A 21,250-nucleotide genomic window follows, 5' to 3' on the forward strand; every position below is an offset into this window, starting at 1 on the left:
GAACAAAGATCCCACAATTGTAACGCTGGGTGGTGTTTAATAAAACACCTCTGCCTGTGTTGGTGCTGTCTGAGAAAACCTTTTCTATTTCAAATACAAAAATCTGGTACATTGTATTTGCTCGCTGTACATCCTGCAAAAGCTGAACACAGCAACTCCCCCCAGTAACACTGGTGGCATGGTGGGTGTGCAGAAAGCACCTCATCCTGCCTCTGAAATTCCAGCTTTTTATGTAGCCCAAACACTGGGATGATGAAGGAAAAATTAGGAGATGTCAAAACCTGGCTATCATTGCAGAGGACCCTGTGGCTGGCTCACAGATCAGGGGCTCTGTCCCTTCACATACGCACTGGTGGCCTTCCTGGGGAAGGAGCTTCATCACAGGAAAATGGGAAACAAGAATTGGCAGTCATTGATTTGTACAATTTACTGACACCTGATAGCTCTGAACTATTTCTTGGTGGGCCTGGCCTGCACATGCAGTGCTGACTCTGCCATCTTCTCTCTCCTTGCCAGTCTGCGATGTCCAAGAACTGCGTGAAGCTCCTCTGTGAAGATCCAGTTTTCGCAGAATATATCAAATGTATTCTGATGGATGAAAGGACCTTTCTTAACAACAACATTGTCTACACCTTTCTGACCCATTTTCTTCTCAAGGTACACTGTCTTTTAGCAATAATTATTGTTCCAAGGAATGCACGCACTGATGCTGCTTCATTTTGGGATGCTGCTTTCACAGTCCCAAATTTTTGTGGCTTTTAAAAAAGTACTTTGTTTCCACAGGTGCAAGGGCAGGTATTTTCTGAAGCAAACTGTGCCAACTTAATCAACACTCTAATTACAAATCTAATAAATCAGTATCAAAGCCTAGAATCTGACTTCAGCAACCAGAGAGTCGAAATTTCCAAAGCAAGCTCTACGTTAAATGGGGTGAGTCTTTTCTAACAAACACGAGCAGCGTTCAGGAGGCAGCTCATTTCCTACAGAAACTATTCAGTGCCCTATGCCAGGTGTCAGGCACTCTGTGCCTCAGCTGGGCTCCTGGGAAGGGCATGGGAAGCTGGGAATATTAACCTGACTTCAGGGAGCAAAGTAATGCAAGTGCAGGAGGCATTAAAATGGCAGGCGTGTTGTAACCCAGCAAGGTTTTGTGTCTCAGCACGGTATTGTCACCCCCAGGACAGAGCTGTGTAAGGTCAGCAGGTAGTGAGGGGGGAATTTCAGTGCTGTGAGCAACTCTAGAAGGGGATCTTTGGGCTGCTCAGAATATGAACAGCACCTCCTTATTGCACAATCTCTGCGTGCAGGGTTCACCAAACACCAGTTCGAAGTAAGGCTGAAGTTTGTTTCTCTGTTTCCAGGACCTCCGAGCACTTGCCTTGCTGCTTTCAGTGCACACTCCCAAACAGCTCAACTCGGCCCTGATTCCAACTTTACAAGAGCTTTTAAACAGATGTAGAGCTTGTCAACAACAGAGGAACTCATTACAAGAGCAAGAAGCCAAAGAAAGAAAAACTAAAGGTTTGGTGTCACTCTAATGAACCTTTTACAAACTTGTATCAAATTAATGTAATATTTTATCCCTGCAGGGTAGGCCATTCCTTGGCTCCAATTCCCAACAGCACACAAAAATATCATTGTATTATGGAGCTAAAATTCATGAATGGCATGAATTCTCTGCAAGGAAATAAGTGTTTCTTGAAGGGCTGTGTTTAATGTGGAGAAGGGTGGGAATGTGAGCAGTGCCTGTTCCCTGAGCCAGTTGCCCTGTCCCTGCAGACGATGAAGGAGCCACTCCGGTGAAGAGGCGGCGGGTGAGCAGCGACGAGGAGCACACCGTGGACATCGGCGACATCAAAGCCGAGCCCCGCGAGGCGCTGACCCCCACCAGCACCTCGGACAACGAGACCAGGGACTCCTCCATCATCGACCCGGGCACGGAGCAGGACCCGCCCTCCCCCGAGAGCAGCTCTGTCAAGGAGTACAGGATGGAAGTGCCCTCTTCGTTTTCCGAAGACATCATGTTGGCCGCGCGCTCGCAGCACACGGAGGAGCAGCCGGGGAACGGGAAATTTGAAGAGTGCAAGGAGTTCAAAGACCTGCAGACTTCCAAGGATTCCATGGGAGCCGAGGAGGACTCGGAGTTTCCTTCCACATCGATTTCAGCGGTTTTATCCGACCTCGCAGACTTGCGCAGCTGCGATGGCCAAGCCTTACCATCCCAGGACCCCGAAACTAATTTATCAATCAGTTGTGGCCATTCCAGAGGACTTTTTAGTCACATGCAGCAGCATGACATTTTAGACATCCTGTGCAGGACCATTGAGTCTACGATTCACGTGGTCACACGGATATCCGGGAAAGGAAACCAAGCTGCTTCTTGACATTAGATGGAGCATGTCTGCTTTTAAGTCTTTTTTTTTTTTTTTTTTAAAAAATCCTTCTTCCCCCCAAAAATGCTGTTTGTATAAGTTTTGCTTATTTCTGTTTTGTGCTTCAGTTTGTCCAGTGCTCTCTGCTTGAATGGCAAGATAGATTTATATGCTTAATTCTTGGTCAGGCAGAACTCAAGATTTTTTTTTTTTTTTAATTTTATTTTATTTTGCATCTACCGTACACTTTCTTAAAGGGCAATCAGATAATGGCTATGTTTTATGTAATTAAGAGTTCACTGTAGTGGCTTTCATTTAATATGGCTGTCTGGGAGACAGGGCCTCCTGGCCCTGTATGATGTAATTTAAACTTATGGCATTTTTACTGTGTATAATATGGTGTCCTCTGTGCCAGTTTTGTACCTTATAATCGAGGCAGATTGCCTCAGATCGCTGTGGTTCTTATTATCAAAATTAAGTTTACTTGTATACTAAACAACCACAAGAAATTTGATTCTGTAAAGAATCCTCTTTAGCTGTGGCCTGGCAGTATATATATGGTGCTTTATTTAACAGAATACCTGTGGAGGAAATAAAGCACACTTGATGTAAAATTAATTGTTTTATTTTTATTGACATGATCAATTGCTATTCTGTGCACTTCATTAAACTGATTGTGATGACTTTTCATTTGTTTATAGTATGTTGCTTCAGTCTTTGGCTTTCTCAGCAAGGAACTTCGTAAGTGAAACAGCAGCAGGGAGAAATGATGGTCTGAGGTTCAGATTTGATGTAAATTCTGGTGCTTGTTTACTGTCCATGAATGTCCAGCCACACAGTGGAGAGGGGGCTGGTGGTTGGTGTTGGAACATGAAGTGCTGTCAAAAGCCAGTGCAACTTGGCATCTCTTTTCCCTTATTTTAACATCTCTTACGTCACTTTTCTGCACCAGTTGCAGCTTCCTTTCTTTTTCCCCTCTGCTCTATCTGGCTCCATTTCCTCACTTTTTGACAGCTTCTGCACCCCTGGAATGACTTTACCATCTCTCCCATCATATTTGCTCCTGTTATTTCTGAGTAATACCAGTTTCCTATGTGACTCTTTGGACTGTCAATGCTACTGGTTTTAATATCTGATTAAACTCCATTTTCAGCTTCATTTTACTGTTGCTCAGCTCATTTGTTTTTCTCTTGTCGTCATCTACCTTGGTCTTTTTTCTTCAAAGTTCTTTCCATCTACCATTCACTGCAGTTTTGCATCACTTGCTTCTCCTCGAGTCTGTGATGCTCTTGCTGCGTTTGAATTTACTCTCATTGGTTTTAACCTTCTGTAATTAATTCGTGTTTCAAGTTTACAATTTATATTCCTGTTTAATTAGCATTTTTATCCTGCATCTACAGATAGTGCCAACACTGGTAAGTGCTTAAGGTGGTCTCCTCATTACTCAGACATGAAATCATCATGATTTTGTTCTCTTTGGGAATAATTTTATTACCTTTTCTGATTAGCTTTCCCCAGATTGTAACTCCAGAGAAATCATCAACAGCTTCCAGTCAAAACTTGTACAATCAGAATTTGTCTGTCAAGGAAAACATTAGCCTATGGATCAAAACCTGGGATGCAGCAGCTGTTGGAACCCTTTGGGTGAGTAGTTTTGTTAATTAGAACAGTGCAGCTGATTGTTGGGATGTTGTCTGAGCTGGTGCCCTTTCCTGGCTTTAGCATCTCCTGCAGGATGGGATCACCCCAGAGTTGTGACATTCTGGATTTGGGGTGGCTTTTTTTAGCTCATTTTCAAGCAGACCAACTCTTAACAGTACTTGATAATTATTTCATAAAGGATACACAAATACTGCACCACTGAGCATGTCAGGATTACCAGAAATACGATTACTCCTACTGCTCTTCCCTTACACTACCTCCTCATTTCCCTTTTGCGTATTCCTGCAATTTTTACAGATTTTTTTTCTCAGTAGAGTTTTTTTGAACAAAATCAAGCAGCACCTGCTCAAATGTGTCTTTCTTTTCCAAAGCCTGGTTCCAGGCGTTCGTCCTCTGGCTCCTGCACTTTCCATGCTCTCTAAGTCAGTATTTCTTCCATTCTGTTCCCCTTCTCTCACTTTAAATCAGGTTTCTGGTTTGTATTTTTTTGCCTTCAGAAACATCCCCTTATCCTCCCTTTGACAACCCTTTAACCCTAAACCCTTTAATCTTCTACTGGCTTCCTCAGTCTCTTAAACCTTTGATTTTCTTCCAGGCTTGATCCCACTTCTCATTTATGATTATTTATTTCTTCCTGGAAGTTCCACCTTCCATTTAACCCCTTCAGAATTAAGCTTTTAAATACCTTCTCCGTGCACAGTCAGCCTCTCCTCTGGCACTCAAACTGCTGAGATCTGTAAAGAATTTTGGCCATAATCTCATAAATCATGTTCTTCCTATTGAATTATTTTTCCCTTTGCCTTTCTCAGCTAATTAATCATCTAACATTTTTTACTTTTTATTGGAAAGTCTAGGAGAAATTTTAGCACCAATCTTGGAGGGGCATGGGGCTGTTCCTCCTCATTTTCCAGGGGTTTTGGCAGCCCCACACCTGGAGCAGGGACTGCAACACTGGAAGCACAAGTAAGTCCTGTCTTTTTTAATACCAGTGATTGGCAATTGCTCCATTGCAGTGAGGTCAGGGAGACAGGAAAATTCAGAGGAGGAAACCTGTTTGTGACCCACAGAGGGAAGGGGATTTCAGTCACGAGGGAAAATGGGTGAGGCACAATTCCCAGAGTACTGGGGCTGCAATTTCACTGTTTGAAGAAACTTGCAATTGCATAGAACCACCTACTCTCAAGTATTAAATTGTTGCAAAATCTCTTCAACCATCTACCCACAGACCTGCTGAAGCCTGAACTGTCTTAAACCTTAATTTCCCTTTGTCAACCATTACCCTAAATCGTTTTTGTATTCAGAACATTAGGCTTTTCTTCCTTGAGTATTGAGGGGGAAAAAAGGTAGCTAAATTTTGAGCATTTAGAAGCAGATCCTAAAATACAACACAACTGAAGAGGTTGTTCCCCACCCACCACCTGGGCACCTAAAGCAGCAGCAGCAGCAGCGCAACACCCAGGAACTGCTCTGTGCCTCTCCTGTCCCTGTGGGGCTTTGTTCTGGTTACTTCCAGGAGACCCTGGCCTGGAGCAAGGAGCAGCACCTCTGTCTCCTCTGGATCATAGAAGCTTTTTGGTGGTAAGGTTGCCAAGTGCTGGCATTCTGTAAAAATAAAAAATATAAGACTTATCTTCTAAGAAACCTGATTTAGTGTGGCAGTATCAGTGTATGGAGAAAAGCAGCTTGATGCAAAGTCACATTTTTATTGAGCCAAGCATGTTTTTCCAAAGGCAGCCTGCCCTGTTGTGGCCAGTTTGTTTCAGATTGTAGATTTCATTTGTACACTTTACTTATGAAGCACTTCAGAACTAAGTTATCCTTGCTCACCTCAAGATGGTTTAATTAGAAATTACAATGTGTTCCTGTCAAAATTCTCGTAACAGTTGTTCTCTCTGAGGTACAGCAGTGCAGAGGGCTGTAAATCATTTCAGTGGAAGGTTTTACAAAGCTGCAGGAAGAAAGCACTATTACTGTTTGTTTCTTCCTAAATAAATGTCACACGGAGGTCAAGTACGGGAGTACAGTGCATGCAGACCTAATAATTACAAGACATTGTTCATTATCTTTCCTAAAACTGCAACTGGAAAGAGTCTGCAGTGAAAAGCATCGAGCAAGAGGCTGTAAATGATACCCCCATTTCTCGAAATGGAGCAGCAGTTTTGTAATCCCTTTCAGCTCACCTCTGCTGGGAACTCCGTCTCCTACAGGGATTTAATTTTGCCACTTGATACACTGAATATTAAGGAACTGGAAATGTTTCCTATTGATTGGTGTAGCTCACCTACCTCTGAGGGCAGGACTCACCACTGCAGCTGAATCATTGTTACTCTCTGAAGCTGCAGGCAAGCAGAACAGAGATCACTGTCCCCAAGTAAAGCTGTTTATATACACAGTCTGACTTGCCTCTCATTCCCTAAAAACCCATAAATAGCGCTTAAACTATGTACAGTCTCATAGAAGTGGGTCTTTATTCTTCCCACAAATAAATTATATATATTTTTTTTTAGAAAACCAAATGTTAACAAAGTATAAAAAGTAATGCCCTAACAAAACTACAGTGCTGTTATCATTCCATGTTGTCTTTAGACTGCTGCAGTAAAGTATGTATTTCTTCAAAATATTGATTCTTCCAACATTGTCTTGTACTCTCTTCATGGGACACAGGAACCCCTTTGCATTCCAGCTCCAGTTCCGACTGAGCCACCAGGTTCTGGAAGTTCAAGGCCACTGTTGCATAATGTTCTGAGGGAAGAAAACAGGACCCTTCAGTGAAGTGGTTTTTAAAGAATGACTCCTGTTGTTGTTGCTGATTCCCCCTCTGCTCCGCCTGTCTGAGCACAGCCTCTTTTCACAGCTCGCTGGGCTGGGCTGTTCTCCGAAGGACACACACCAAGGAAGTGTCCAGCTAAGGCTGTTCCCTGCCAGCTTTGGTCCTTCCCCCTGCCAAGGAGCCCTCCAATGAGAGAGAGATCCTTGGAAAAACTCACCATCAGGCCAGCTCCTACACCGCCACTTCAGGACAATTCTTTGGCTTGGGACCTGTGGGAAGATAAGAAGGTTCTCCTCATTAGCAGGGGAGAGAATTCCCATTACAGTTCTCCCTGAAATACAGGGAGAGGAGCATTATCTTATGGAATATTGGACACATGCATGTAAACAAGACCAAGGTTGGGGTTTGTTTCTGAAATAAACTCTTTTCATGGAGGTCTCAGCGTGCTGCATTCCACTGTTACGGTTTTGCTGTGGGAAAAGATCAGGACTCACTGGTTACTGCACATAAAACACTGATTTTCTTGCAGACTTTGAAACAAGGACAAGCCCAGTTTTCCCCACTGAAATTTTGAAGTGTGACAGAGTGATTGTGTTACACAACCCAGCCTGGCCCAATGCACAAGTCAGGCACTCCTGCAGATGAAAATGATTTTTCATTTTCAAGGACATTTCAAAAATGCAGCTGAGCTCTAATTACCAGGTTTTCCCTTCTAGTTGCACCAGCGTTCAGTTGGAACAGGGTAACATTTGCCCTGAATAGAACAGAGCTCATTTCCCCAGTTAAAAAGGGATACAGAGTTGGGAGATAAACCTTAAACCTGCTTTCTCCCTCCTCTTAGTTACAAAGGATTGTGCTGGGTTTTCTCCTCCCCATGCAGGTCCTTAGGTGTGGTCAGCCCTGGCTCTGTTAATGGGACAGAGAAGCCACACAACAAAAGAGCAACTGTTTGGCTTTGAAACACAGGAATATGCACTAGAGAAACTGAAATTCACAAAATGACGCTGCTTTTTAGCTCAGGGAAGAAGCCACCACCCCCTCCCCATTTTGGAAGCAGAGAGGAGCTTTTTACCAGTTCTGTATATTCCCCGCTGACACAGCCCTCAAACATCTGAAGTTTGCCTCCTTTCTCTGCTTCAATCACAGCTGGGCATTTGGAGAACTTCTGTACCAACTAGCAAAAAAGAACAGAGCACAAAATGCACCATGCTGGGAGACAAGGGCGGGGTGCTGAAGGAATTAACACTGATACGCATCGGGCTTCTTGATTTTACACAGCCTTGCTGGGGTGGTGGCAGGGGCCAGTGCGGTGCCACAGTGAGACTGCAACTGCTGAGAAACTTGCACTGGCAGCCCCAGGCCAGGACAGACTCTGCCCCCAGCACATACACAGGCACAGACACCACTGGCTGGGCCCAGACTGGGACAGGAGGGAAATGGAGCAGCAGCTTTAGGAAGGTGCAGAAGAGCTGCCAAGATCCATTTCTATTTCCCAGAGGTAGCCCTGGGATTGTAATTTAAAGTTCTCCAACACCAGCCCAGACTCTTGAAGGACACAAACCCAAAATTAGCGATTGTGTATTTCATACCCTATAAGCAACAGTATCATCAGCACCAGTAATTAATCTAATTAACCTGCAAGCTATGGGTAACAGCAGTGCCAGTACTGAGCCCCTCAGGCTCCTGAGCAACACCTACAGCAAACAGCAAAGCTTTTGGTAAGGACAGCACAAGGAAGCTGCACCCAAACCACATAAAGATGCAGCTTCACTTTGAGTACTTGGCTTTGTTAAGGTACAAAAACAGGTCTAAGGCAACCTAATAAACTCTCATCAAATGGAATCTCTACTTGACACAGTGACTGTGACACGTCTATTACACAACACTCCAGCTGCATCAAGATCCACATTCAGTTAAAATGCCTCCTGAAAGTATCACTTACCTCCTTCTTTGTGAAGATGCTGTAAAGTTCATCAGCTGGAGAGTTGAAGACTTCCCTCATATGTATCCTCACTGTTGGAATTTTTACTCCAACCATATCCAGAGACTGTGGTGTAACAGCAGCCTGCAAAGAAAAGAAAAATATTGACAGGATTGAGTGTGACATCTTAACACTTACAACATTCTGGCAGGGCAGGACTGTTGGCACCTGCACATTCTCAAACACAGAGTGTGAATACATGGTAATTATACAGTGTACTTCTGTATTTACTCAGCAGGATTATTAATCAGGAGTCTCTAAATCCAGTGAAGAAACCTGAAGCCAACATACCTGCATCGTGCTCCCACTTGATTTTCGCTCTGTGGCCAGTTCCTGACCAACGGGAGCTTTTGTTGGCAGAATCATTCCCAAGGTGAACTCTGCAGTGAAGAAAAGCACTTTCCAGTGTGAAATTGAGCTGTTCAACCCCCCCAACATCCACATACACAGTGAAGATCACCAAAACCCCGGGGAATGGGTATAACTGCAGGAGCACTGAATAAAACTCCAGTTTCCCCAGTTTCCCTTTCTGTTTCCATCAGGAACAGACCTAAGAGCAATTTCCCTTAAAAAGGCTTTTCTGAGTTACCTGACCCCAAATCAGTAACATCTGCACAGACTTCTGGCAGCACAGCAGATGTTCAGATCAAAGAGCAATAATACCCAAAGAAATTCTTCTAAACTGGGAGGAAACTAAATACAGAATGAGAGCCATCCCTGTCAGAGGCTGCTTCCCTTTGAGTTTCCAGTGTTAAAGAACCTTTGGATGCCCTAAAAATCATACACAGTCATTTCTCAAGCCAAAAATTGCTGGATCCAACTTGGGAAAATTACACAGCATTTGACAAAAAAAAAAGAGGTAATAATTTAACAAAGTAGTGCACAATCACAGAGATGCACCTGATAACAGTTTGATTACAGTAAGTTGCAAATGCATCAACTCCAAATTTTATACATACACACACACATCCTTTCTCATTTTTAAGGGACAGTTTCACAGGAATGAAAGCAACAAGGATTAAAATGAGTTGAGAGCAAACATCTGCCTAGAAAATAGGAATTGAGAATTCTTTGAGCCCACTTTGCTAGCTGTAATTCACAAAAATACCACAGTTCAAAAAATAGAAAGGGAAATTTAAATTTGGTTCACCTTTGGTTTAGAAGAGCAAGTGAAAATTTATAAATTTAGTAATAGTTTGGGATAATAAAACCTTAGTTTCTCAAACCATAATGGCAAGCTTAAGGATGAGCAGAGACTGTAATTGTAGAGTGAAAAACAGAAATAAAGACAGCATTTCAGAAATTCCAGGAAATAACTAATTTAATTAATAACTAAAACAAAGGGACACAAAAATAAGGCAGCAGTTCAGGCAAGGAAGGCAGTTTTTTAAAATTAGGTAACAAAATAAATCCTAATAGTGGCCAATCCTAGTATTGCCAAGCTGAGCCCTGGCAGGGCCTGTGTGACCCAGCACAGCCTCAGTCACTGCAGAACCTTCTGGACAGGGCCACATTTGAGAGCAAGAAAGATCCTGAGTGTCAGGACTCTCTTATTTCATCTCAGCTGGTGACACTTAAAAATAAAACCAGTGCAGACCCAGGGATCTGTCAGTATCAGACCAAGCTGTTCAGGAGAGGTGCCTGCACAGGAACACTCCCAAGGAGCTGATTAATTCACCTGGTTTAATTTACCTGTTTTAAGTGCTTTCAGATAGTCCCTCAGGGCCTCTCTGACTTTGGTGGTTCCTTCAGTTCTCATCAGGTCCTTCAGAACATCACCTTCCCCTTTCTTCTTGCTAACATTTATCTAGAAACAGAAAAATTACAGCATCTGAGAGACCCCAGTCATGAGCCTTTTGGGTTCTGGCAACAAAGGATAGCATTTGGGCTTTGTTTACTATGCTCAGAGGACAGCTGCAATTTCAAATTCATGATCCTGGGTTAGCCAACCTTTGCTAAAAATAAGTCCTCTTAAGACATAAATAAATGTAGAACCTCCACTCAGTCCAGTTGATCAAGTACAGCCAAGAGCTGCTTCTCAGCAGAGGCTGAAGGATGTGTGAAGCCCAGTATCAACCCCTACCCGACCAACACAGGGACTCCGTAAGGTCTTAGGGCTGCGAGTGGTTTGCTGTGTTGGCTTGGGGTTTGTTCAAGACTACAAAGCAGAGTTCTTCTCAAATTTGTAGTTAAAATATCATCACAATAATTAGCAAAGCAAACCGTGCACATTCCTCACTGGAAAATTTGAGAACAGAACAAGGCATTATTCCCAGTATAATAAACAAAAGCATGAAATAAACTATGCACATGTAATCATCCCATTTAATAACGGGATATATCAAAATATGATGCCTAGATGTTGATTAATGCTTTATTTAAGGATTGTGGACCTATATAGCCATACCAATGTTGCACACCTACCTCTGTATCATCTACCTCATTTTCTTCTGACAGGTTAGGAATTTCAACAGATCCCTTATGTTTCTCACCAGACTCTTTCACTGTACCTGTATTAACATAACGAATTCTTAAATGCATCATTAAAAACTATTTCCCCCACAGCAAGAGTTTTACACTTGGAGCTCAGTTGTACAAAGGTGTTACCTGAAGGGAGTTGCCTCAAGGCTGATTTAAAGGAACTGAACAGCAACCTGAGCCTTTCCTGGGAGCTGGATTCCCTATCCAGGTGCACCAAGGGATGGACACGGACCCACCTGCTCCCTGCACTGCTCTCCCCTGCAGTTGTCACCTGCTCTAACACCTTTAAAGCCTGCCACCAACACTGAATATGCATCTAAGGGTGGGTAGGGGAAAATCATCTCCTCCTCCCCTGTGTCCGCTCAGGATGCAGCAGCTCCCTGGAATGCTGACCATGGCCTCTTCACTTGTGTGAAAGCTCCCACCACGCAGGCATGTCACCAGGAAACATACATGTGGTATAATGGAGACATACACAATTGACAGTTTTTAAAATAAGAAATTCACACGCATATTCAGAGCACTTGATGTTACTTTTAACCATGTTACAATCACTGTACACTGCAGAGAGACTCGGCAAGGACAAGAATTAAGCTTCACTTCTGCATCCTTCAGGGCCAAGGCCCACCCCACTGAGCTGTCCCTGTGCTGCTCTGCCTCAGATCCCCACTGCAAAAATTGAATTTAAGGTCTGAGGCTTTTTTCATTACACTGAAGACTCTCCACCTTTGCCTTGCAAAAGCGTTTTGTTATTTAAATTAACTCACTAATTCGATCATGATAAAATCTATTCAGAAAGCAACAACAGAAACATGCAGGTCTGTCAGCTCAGTGTCAGAACATAAAAAATCTAACACGATGCTTCATCAGCAAAACTCTCAATTCCAACAGCCCAGGGCTGAGCATGGCTGCAGAAGGGGAATTATCATGAAGGCAGATGCATTATTTCTGGGGATTCCCACTTTCACGGGAGCCACCTGGATCCCACTGTTCCTTAACATCACTCTCATTATTTAAATTACTTCCCTGAGCCCCCATGAGATCGTGAGGCACCGACAGAACCCAACTGGTCGAGATCCCAGTGAGGGACTCAAACAAACGCCCAGGTGTTTCCTGGCAAGGAGAAGGTGAAGGGCTATCGGTAACACCAAGTGCAAAGATCCCTCCCCACTCGGGTCTGAGGCAATGAGGGACTGATTGCACAACATGCTCAGTCTGTTAATCCACAACTGCACAACCACATCCACGCAGGGACAGCTGAACTAGACCTCGGAGTCTCCCAGGAGAACCTGTCACTCAGTGAAGCCATGGCAACTGGTTAATGCCATCCTTGAAACACTCCTGGGCCCACACAGCCACCTCAGTGTGCTCTTCCCTGCCCCTTCCAAGCACCAGGATGAGTTCAGGAAAACCATACAACGTCGTCTTTGCAGACTTAATAAAGCCAGTCTTATTTTTGGCTGCTCTCCACAGAAAGGAGGTGCAGGCATGCAGGAAGGAGTTTTGGGGAGCAGAACACAAACCCGACTTCAACTAATCCTATTAGCAATTTTCACAACTCTCAAAACAGAGTTTCACAAAGAACAGTGAACAATGTCTGTGCTGGGCAGCAAAGTCCAACCAGTGAGCAAACAGAGCTGGTGGTTCAACATGACACAGCTGCAGCTCTGCATTTTCAGTACCACTGTAATGCAAACAAAGCTTTATTACCTTTTTATCAAACAATCAAATTATCTGTTGGAATTCCATTGGAATAAATTATATTTTGGTTTCCTGCCAATCCAGTGTGAAGCACACACCTCAGAAAGACCCACCTATAACAACACACTGTTGAGATACCTGCTTTAAAAGGACAAATGAGTTTTCACAAAGTTTCCATCACAATGTGGAATAAGCCATTAAAATCCTCTAACAAATGATAGAACAGCCATTTTGCTCAGTTTAAGTGCCATTAAGTACCCTCAGTTCCTCACTTTCTTGTTTCTCCCTTATCTAAATTCCTAAGAACGATGTTTTTCCAGCACTGGACTTTCCAAACCGGCTGCAAATCTCAGGATTTTTATCATTTGTCCTTACATAGCCACATTTTAATCATAGCTTGAAGTCCCAGTTATCCTTGAAGACTTGTAGAACTAATTACAGCAATTACAATTTTTAGCAGTTCAGTCTGAACTCTCACTTCTAATTTAGAGCTCTCAAAACACACAACACGATGGCTATCACAGAAAAAATCATCAGCCTCTGGGTTTTTTTAGAATTTCCTGTGTAGTAGCCAACTTCTTTAAAATTAAGCTCTCAAAGCCACGATTCACTCAGTGTAGCAAAGCACCCAGCACAAGTCAGAGCTGTCTCTAAACCCTGAGCAGCACAAAGACCTTGCAGAGAAACAGTTTAGAAAGAACCTACGTAGGAATACAAACAAAATACTGTCTGCCTGCTTCTAACTTTATACTGAAATAAGCCACACAAAGCCAAACTAACCTGTGTTTAAAGCTTAACGTGATTTTAGCTGAACTTACAGAAGTCAAAAAGCTGATTACAATAGTTTTATCTACACTGATTTCAACTGCACTAGAGTACAATATTTGCCTTGCTCTCTCAACATTGACATCTCAACTCTAAGTATGTTCTTAGTTTATAACACACTTGGAACATTTAAAACTATCTAAAACAAACAGTGGTACTTCATTTAAAGTCCCCTCTTATTGTAAGAGCAGACTTCAATTCCAGATCTGGTCTCAGCAATATTCCAGTCAGGCAAACCCACACACCCGAGATCTAAGAAATAAGTATTTGGGGAAGCACTGCCTGTCACTCAGCACTGCAATATCCAGGGACATTCCATCAGCTGCTCCTGATTCTTACTCCACTGCAAGACACGGGCCACATTTTGCTGTCACGTTTTAGGCATCTAATAAATGGAAAGAATTCCTTGGTATCACCAAAAACCGAACTGCAAACGAAGAGCTTGTCATGGGACAAGCACAGCAGAGGGCAACTCCAAGAGCTGGGACTGCAAACGGATATGGCACAAAAAAAAAAAATACACAAGCACAGCCCCCGGTATCCCAAATAATTAACTATTATTTCGATTTCCCACTGAAGAGTTTTATCCTCCTGTAATTCCTAATCCTCAATGTAAGTTACAGTTAGTTTTCGGAAACAGCTGTAATCTGACGTTTCCTAGGTGTTCCTGCTCTCCACAGGCACGGAGCACACAGCTGAAATTGGGAGCTGTAAATCTGGGCACAGTGGAACTAAACCAGCCCCGGCACTCTGCTGTCAATACCGCCACACTGCAGGCATTTACTTCTTGCACAGCCAAGTGAGTAACCCTGCGCTGATACACGGGGCACGCAGTGCTAAGGAATATGGGGTGGGAAAAGCCTGGCTGAAGGAGAAAGAGCCAAGCTCGGGTTTCAAGGTTATTTAAGAATATGCATTTATCCAGGCCCACGTGGCTCCCCCACTCTCCCCACGACTCTGAGTCACTGCAGTTCACCGAGACATTCGCGTTTTCCCAGCCCGGAGGGGACAGGTTCCTCTGCACAGGGATGGCTCCCGCTGGCAGCAGGAACCATCACAGACCCCACGGCACCCGTGCCAATGCCACCTCCCCGGCGGGGCCGCGCCGGGCCCGGTCCCCGGGACACGCTGCCATGGCCGGCAGTCCCCGCGGAGCCCCTCGCATCCCCCTTTCCCCCGTACCTTTCCAGCTGAGGCGCAGGTTCCACTCGTAGAAGAAGATGAGTTTCCCTTTGCGGCTGTTGCAGGACGCTTCGCCCTCCACGTGTTTGAGGTCGCCGATCTCGCAGCGCCCGGCCTCGCCCTCCACCACCAGCCCCTCCAGCACCTCCTTCAGCTTCCTCTTGGACCAGCTGGTCGCGTCCCGCTCCGTCCTGCCCCGGGAGCGGCGGGGTCAGCGCTAGCCGCCCCGCTCCCCCCACCCCTTCCCCGCATCCCGCGCCCGCTCCCGCCGCATCCCGGCGCTCACCAGTGCCAGTTGTTCACGTTGGTGGCGTCCGCGCGCTCCTCCACGATCCAGCGCGGGTCCCCCTGTCCCCACTTGGCCATGGCGCTGCCCCGGCCCCGCCGCGGCGCCGCCTCCCCCCGCTCCCTGCCGGCCGCTTCCGCCGGCACCGCCAGAAGGTGCCAGAAACTTCCCCGCCCCGCCGGAGGAGGAGGAGGAGGAGGAAGGCGAGGCTCTGCCCTGCCCTTCCTCCCGGCGCGGAGGGCGGAGGGAGCGGGGCCGCAACGCCCCGAGCCCTCGCACCGTTCTGGGTCTCACCGGCCGCTCCTCCGCTCCTGTGCCCAGGAAAAGCCGCTCCTCCGGGGCTGCTCCCGGCTCCGGGGGAAGGCACCGCCTAACTGGAAGAGAGGAGAGAAAAAAAAATAAGAAAAGGAAAACAGGAAAATTAGAAAACAGACTCTCGTTTTCAAACACTGCGGCGGACACTTCTGTGGAAAAGAACAGAATAATTGATGTCCCAAAATTACTCCATCTGAAGCAATGACACTGCACAGGAATCGGGTTTATTGTCTTGCCCATTTAACACGTGCCGAGAGAAATTAAATACACTGTGAGGCAGCGCTGCTGCTGGGGAAGCAACCCTGCAGTACAGCACTGCAGCCCTTCCCTCATATTGCTTGTTCTCGTCCTTATCCATCCTTACAACAGAAGCAGAATTAAAATCTGGATAACATTCCCATATTCTTATTGCTCATTTAATTCTGAGCTGTTCCAATGAGTCTCATTGTGGTTTTTCTAAGAATTTTCTTCATCGAGTGTTCTTATCAGACAGATACATCATCACCAGGCTTGTCATCTTCAGAATCATCATCTTCAGGCTCATCATCTCCAAGTTCATCATCTCCAGGCTCTGTGTCCAAAATCACTGCCACCTCTGAAAATTTTACTCCTTTCAGTTCTTTCTCAGGGGCAGGCAATGTGGGATGAGGTGTTAAGGAAAGAGCTGGCTTCTGGTACATGTCTGTCACAAAGGAATCCTGCAAAAAAGTGTGACACAGGTGAGGCAGAAAGCTACAAATGGTTGAGTGTGGACAAATTATAAGCAGTAGAAATCATAAAATTGTGAGCCCTTTACTGTACACATTCCGTGAAGATAGAAGGAAGTCATCAGTTCTGGATCGAAGTCCTGCTCCTTCTGCTAGGCAGGGACAAACAGCCCCTCCTCTATGATTTTTTATAGGATCATAGAATGGTTTGGGGTGGAAGGGACCCTAAGAGATAGTCAGCTCCACCCCACCTGCCATGGGCAGGGACACCTTGAACTAGACAAAGTTGCTCCAAGCCCTGTCCAGCCTGGCCTTGAACATTTCCAGGGAGTACTTCACAAGATTTTTTTTTTTTTTTTTTTTTTTTTTTTTTTTTAGTTCCATCAGATTTACTTTCTTGATAATTCCTTCAGTTATTTGATGAATAACAATAAAATACTTTTCACTCCATGCTTTGCAATCAAAAAGCTCATTACCTGTTTTGTTGTGAATCCTACAGTGGGCTGGGCCTCCACATTTCTACTTTCAGCAGCTTTTTCAGGTGCTCCATTTTGCTCACTTTCACTCTTGTAATCCAGCAGCACTGTGTCCAGGTAATTGTCTTTTTCAGGGGCCTGAATTTCATCTTTTTCAGCATCATCTCCTCTGGTGCGTTCCAGGTTGTCAAATGATATCATCTCAGTTCTCCTGAGAGAGTTAAGAGAATTCACAGCACCTTGAGCTAAGACAAAATCTCAGCCTCTCTACAACCAAGAGCAGCATGTGCACTGATCTCAAAATCAGTGGGATTTTTACCCAGGGAAATGTTAAGTAGCTTCTTGGATCCTGAAGGTTCTTCTCTGCATCAAGATTAACAATTTGCTAAAGAGTAAGTAGGAATTTGCCTTTGATAGAAGATTAAAGGGTATTAACTTCCTTCAAGTGTAGAGACTTTTAACTTCTCATTTTAAGGGTCTTTAAAAATGAACCTATAGCCTAGTGAGAGATCCAATGAAAATCTTATGGTACCAGAATAAACTAGAACCACATTTTTTATATGCAATTTTCTATAAATATGTGATAGCAGCAGTCTACTTACCCATTATTCATGTGCTCTGGTTTCTCTAAGCTTTTCAGACTTCCATTTTTATCAACTGCCCACGGGTTATCAATGCCCTCTGCAATTTTGACTTTCTTAGCCAAATCCTGTTTCCCATACTTCCTGAAAATAATACATTGAAATAATAACAATATATTAAAATAATTCATTCTTTTTGAAGATTGGCTTCCTAGTTGTTTAGAAACAGAAGATGATTTTTTTGTGTCAGAAGTTTAATACACATTATTTTACACAGCATTTATTTTCAGTATTATTCTGGGGATTAGTTTGGAGTATTTCCTATTTTTCCATAATGGTAGCAGTGTAAATGTTTGCTTCCCTTCTGGAAATTATTTGTTTTCCTCTACCATGTGGTCCTGCTGCCACTGAAGTTAAGCAGCAAAACCTCCCTTGCTTTCATCATTTATGGGGTTGGAAGAGACTCGTAGGCCCCCCTTCCCAGTTAAAATTCCTGCTGTTCACATTTCTCTGATTTAGAAGTATTTATTTCTGCTTTTGCTGAGTGACAAACACAAGAAGAAACAACTTTCAGCTGTGTGTGGTGATCCAGCATAGCAAATCTTGGGCAATGCTCCCTGCAAATGCCAGTAATTTATCAGACAAATATTTTTCGAGTTGACATTTAATTAAACCAATCAGCTGTAAATCCAAATGGCTTTGCTAAGGCAAACCCTCTGTACCTTTTCCTTCTCAGACCCAGCAGGATGTAGGCCAGGAAGGCGATGAAGGTGCCGGCGAACAGGACCCCGAGCACGATGGCAGCCACGAGGTCCGAGGATGCCGGCGCTCCGGGAGCCTCCCCGATGGCAGCACTGACGGATGCTGAGAACACCTTCTCCAGTTCCGCCTCAATGTCGCCCTTCTGCTCCCTCAGTTTTCTGAGGATGGAAGGGTAAAATGTGTGTGATTTACCAGACCTTCGTTTTGGCTGGAGGAGTAGTGAAAAAAATACAGGATATCCCTCCCTGGTCTGGCAAGACCTTTTCTGAGGATTCAGACTTGTCATTTCTTTCATTCAGGAAAAGCTCTGTTTTCCAGCAACCAGCCCTGGTGCTCATGACCTAAAATGCTGCAAAGCTGGGACAGTTGAACTAGACCCACATCACTGCCAGGTTACCAAAGAAATGTAAAATACACCTAAAGTGTGAGTTTTTAATCAATGTTCTGCCACTCTGAAGTCATATAATTATTATATATATTTTAATTATATTCTTTCTGCTTCAGCTTTTTTTTTCTTAAACTGACTTTTGAATCTATTTTGCACAATGAAGCAGCCTTATTCATGTTTTTGGCAAAGTCCGAAAATTAGCTGTCAGTAAACACTGAAAAAGCTTTCTGAACTCTAAAAAACCCTATCTGCATAAGCCCTGCCACCCAGAGGGCAGACTGTGCCATACAGACCTTTTCACATCTTCTGCAGGTACTTCCTGGTGGGCCTCATCAAAAGCAATGATTTTTACTTGGGTTTCATCAGTGCTGCTCCTTGCTTTTCTTTCAGTCTCCTTGGAAGAAATATCAACCACGTAGACATTCCATCCAAGTTTGTCTTCCAGGACCCTGGCATCATATGAAGAAAACATTTTTAATTAACTGGGCAATGACAGGTTCTTTTACCCTAGAAATTAAATAAAGTGGTATTTAATACAACATTTGCCAGATATTAATTGATACTACTAAAAATACCTTGGCAGGTATTTTAACATAAGCATGTAAAAATGCAGGATTATCATCAGCAAAGGAATTAAGCTGTTTGCCCAAAATTGTTGTATGGTTGAGTAGCAGAGGAAAACAATATCTATAGATTACTATAAACAGTAAAGGTGGGGAGGAGGGAAATTTAGTCTCATAATCCTCATTGTTTTCTCCTCTTTTTCCAGAGAGATTTTCATGCTGGATTGGACCAGTGGCCCAGTGAATCCATCATTCTGATAGCAATCAGCACCAGCTGCTTCCAACAAAGTTTTCCATTTAATTTTTACCAGCAAGAAACTGGTCCATAATAGCAGCGACAACATAAAGTCATTTTTTCCACCTTCAGAGTGAATTCCCTTCATAAGCACAGGACTCCATCTTTCCAATGTAAATAGTATGGCCAAAGTATGGCCAAACAACCGATCTTCCATCTTTGTTAACATGCTAAAAAGGCCCAATTATGGTTTTAATTGTTGGGTGGCCATCACACATCACTGGCTAATCCCCTGTTTCCTGCAGGGCTGGGATGTCCTGGAGAAGCTCTGCTGCTGTGCCATGAGGGGGGATTTTCACCTGTAGCAATGGTGGGTTTGGTTTGTGGTGTCTGTCCTGTGTCTCCACATTTTTATCTTGCTATCCATGAAAACCCTTAGGCAGTTAAAAGTGACACAAACATTGAGGTGGGAAGAAACCTCTTGAAATTGTCTAGTCCAATGACCTCTTTGGGATTTGTCAGCTCAGGCCAAAAACTTACGAGGCAAAAATGGGTGGATTCCTGTGAATTCCCTCAAATTATTCTGAGCTACATCAGACTGAAGGCCTGGCTTTTCCTGGGCACTGGCTGTATCAGCTCCCTGTAGGATGTCAGACCCCTATCCCAAAGGGACTGTAAATTTATCATTAGAAATTATACCAGAACAAACTCATGGCTTCAAAAATACCTTTGTATTTCAGCACTGTTTCTTTCCACCACGTTGATCTTCTGACTAAGCATCAGCATCACAATGTTGCTGCTGGAACTGGAATCAACAGTTACCTAATAAAGAATCACATGTAAGATTTTCTAAAGCATTTGTACCTCTCATAGATTGATCAAAAAACCCTCAAACAACCAACCCACTAAACAATAACAAAAACCCTCAGATATAAAATAACTGTCCTCCAAAAATCAGTTTTTGTGCCAACATATTTTTATATGTCAATGAAAATGGCAACATCTTAATTCTAGTATGTAAATATTCATGTAGCTGACAGCCCTATTGACTGTGTTAAGTAATTTTTTGGTTTTGCCATTACCAAAAAAACTTAGCCCTTCTTGTTTACAATCTTGACATGGAAATAAATCAGGATTATATAGAAAAATCTTCCTTACACTGACTGTTGTCCAGGCTGTGAGTCTTCTTGTGCCTTGGTCTGCAGCTTGGACTTCCAGATTAAATGTTCCAGTCTTTCCTGCTACAGAAACCGTAAAAATCTGTCCCGTGTTTTCATTGATGTCAAATTCGTCAGTTTGGCCTCTGACTAAGCTGTAGAGCAGAAGTCCATTGTCTCCTGAATCTGGATCTGTGGCCTGGGTTTAAAAAAAGTGGTTTATGACACTCTGCTTGTGGCTTTTAGACTGCACATTGCTCTTCAACCAGTAAACTCAGCTCTCAAGAGCAGATTTAAGAGCTCCTTTAACCCAGTGAAAGAAACCCAGACCTTTCACAGGATTTCTGTCCTCATGAAGAGCACAGGAAATACTCTACCTGGACTGTAACGACAGCATATTTGTAGGGCACAGAGTTGGGAATGCGGGCAGAGTAGGAGCTGCTGGAAAACACGGGCTCTTCGTTCACATCCTGCACAGAGATCGTCAGCATGGCCACGTTCTCAGCAAACAGGCCTGGAAAAAACACAAGTGAACAACCTTGACTGTCAGCTTTTCACCTTTCATATCAAACTTCACAAGTTAAAGAGAATCACAACTCCTGTGTGGGTTGCAAACACAAGACACGTGGCCATTGCTCCCCTGGAATGTCATTCAAAGCAAAAAGTTACCTGAACGCTGGGCTCCTGCAGCAGAGAAGACTTTTTTGTTTGCTTGAATTAAAATCACATACTGAGAAACTTCCTCATAGTCCAAATTCACTGCTGTTCTCAGCTCCCCACTTTCAGGATCCAGTCTAAAGTGACCT

The 21,250-nt window shown here is 43.9% G+C and overlaps 3 protein-coding genes across 14 annotated transcripts in view; 1 reads left to right on the forward strand and 2 right to left on the reverse strand.

The window, feature by feature from the left end:
• Nucleotides 1-3,530, forward strand: part of USP34 (ubiquitin specific peptidase 34) — a 112,737-nt gene extending 109,207 nt beyond the window's left edge. For all 12 annotated transcript variants that reach the window (XM_048297363.1, XM_048297370.1, XM_048297368.1 and 9 more), the window contains 4 exons: nucleotides 517-657; nucleotides 784-930; nucleotides 1,362-1,521; nucleotides 1,780-3,530. In XM_048297363.1, the coding sequence (XP_048153320.1) occupies nucleotides 517-657; nucleotides 784-930; nucleotides 1,362-1,521; nucleotides 1,780-2,384 (1,053 nt within the window). In that variant the 3' untranslated portion in view covers nucleotides 2,385-3,530. The remainder of the gene's footprint in view (nucleotides 1-516; nucleotides 658-783; nucleotides 931-1,361; nucleotides 1,522-1,779) is intronic.
• A 2,187-nt stretch (nucleotides 3,531-5,717) lies between these two features.
• On the reverse strand, nucleotides 5,718-15,371 carry LOC125322948 (activator of 90 kDa heat shock protein ATPase homolog 2-like). The gene is made up of 9 exons (XM_048297379.1): nucleotides 15,261-15,371; nucleotides 14,975-15,165; nucleotides 11,210-11,295; nucleotides 10,478-10,592; nucleotides 9,077-9,165; nucleotides 8,747-8,869; nucleotides 7,877-7,978; nucleotides 7,022-7,073; nucleotides 5,718-6,776 (listed from the first exon to the last, which is right to left on the reverse strand). Exons 1-9 carry the CDS (start codon nucleotides 15,338-15,340, stop codon nucleotides 6,601-6,603), a joined length of 1,014 nt encoding a protein of 337 aa, XP_048153336.1. The 5' UTR covers nucleotides 15,341-15,371; the 3' UTR covers nucleotides 5,718-6,600.
• Nucleotides 15,372-15,780: 409 nt separating this feature from the next.
• The window catches only part of LOC125322946 (cadherin-23-like), a 41,634-nt gene continuing 36,164 nt past the window's right edge, over nucleotides 15,781-21,250 (reverse strand). The window contains exons 36-44 of the mRNA XM_048297376.1: nucleotides 21,114-21,248; nucleotides 20,822-20,958; nucleotides 20,446-20,643; nucleotides 20,015-20,109; nucleotides 18,783-18,938; nucleotides 18,062-18,259; nucleotides 17,361-17,483; nucleotides 16,759-16,969; nucleotides 15,781-16,273 (exon numbers count right to left, since the gene is read on the reverse strand). Of these exons, the coding sequence (XP_048153333.1) occupies nucleotides 16,061-16,273; nucleotides 16,759-16,969; nucleotides 17,361-17,483; nucleotides 18,062-18,259; nucleotides 18,783-18,938; nucleotides 20,015-20,109; nucleotides 20,446-20,643; nucleotides 20,822-20,958; nucleotides 21,114-21,248 (1,466 nt within the window). The 3' untranslated portion in view covers nucleotides 15,781-16,060. The remainder of the gene's footprint in view (nucleotides 16,274-16,758; nucleotides 16,970-17,360; nucleotides 17,484-18,061; nucleotides 18,260-18,782; nucleotides 18,939-20,014; nucleotides 20,110-20,445; nucleotides 20,644-20,821; nucleotides 20,959-21,113; nucleotides 21,249-21,250) is intronic.

This window comes from Corvus hawaiiensis, chromosome 3 (assembly GCF_020740725.1).
Source record: "Corvus hawaiiensis isolate bCorHaw1 chromosome 3, bCorHaw1.pri.cur, whole genome shotgun sequence".
Lineage (NCBI taxonomy): Eukaryota > Metazoa > Chordata > Aves > Passeriformes > Corvidae > Corvus > Corvus hawaiiensis.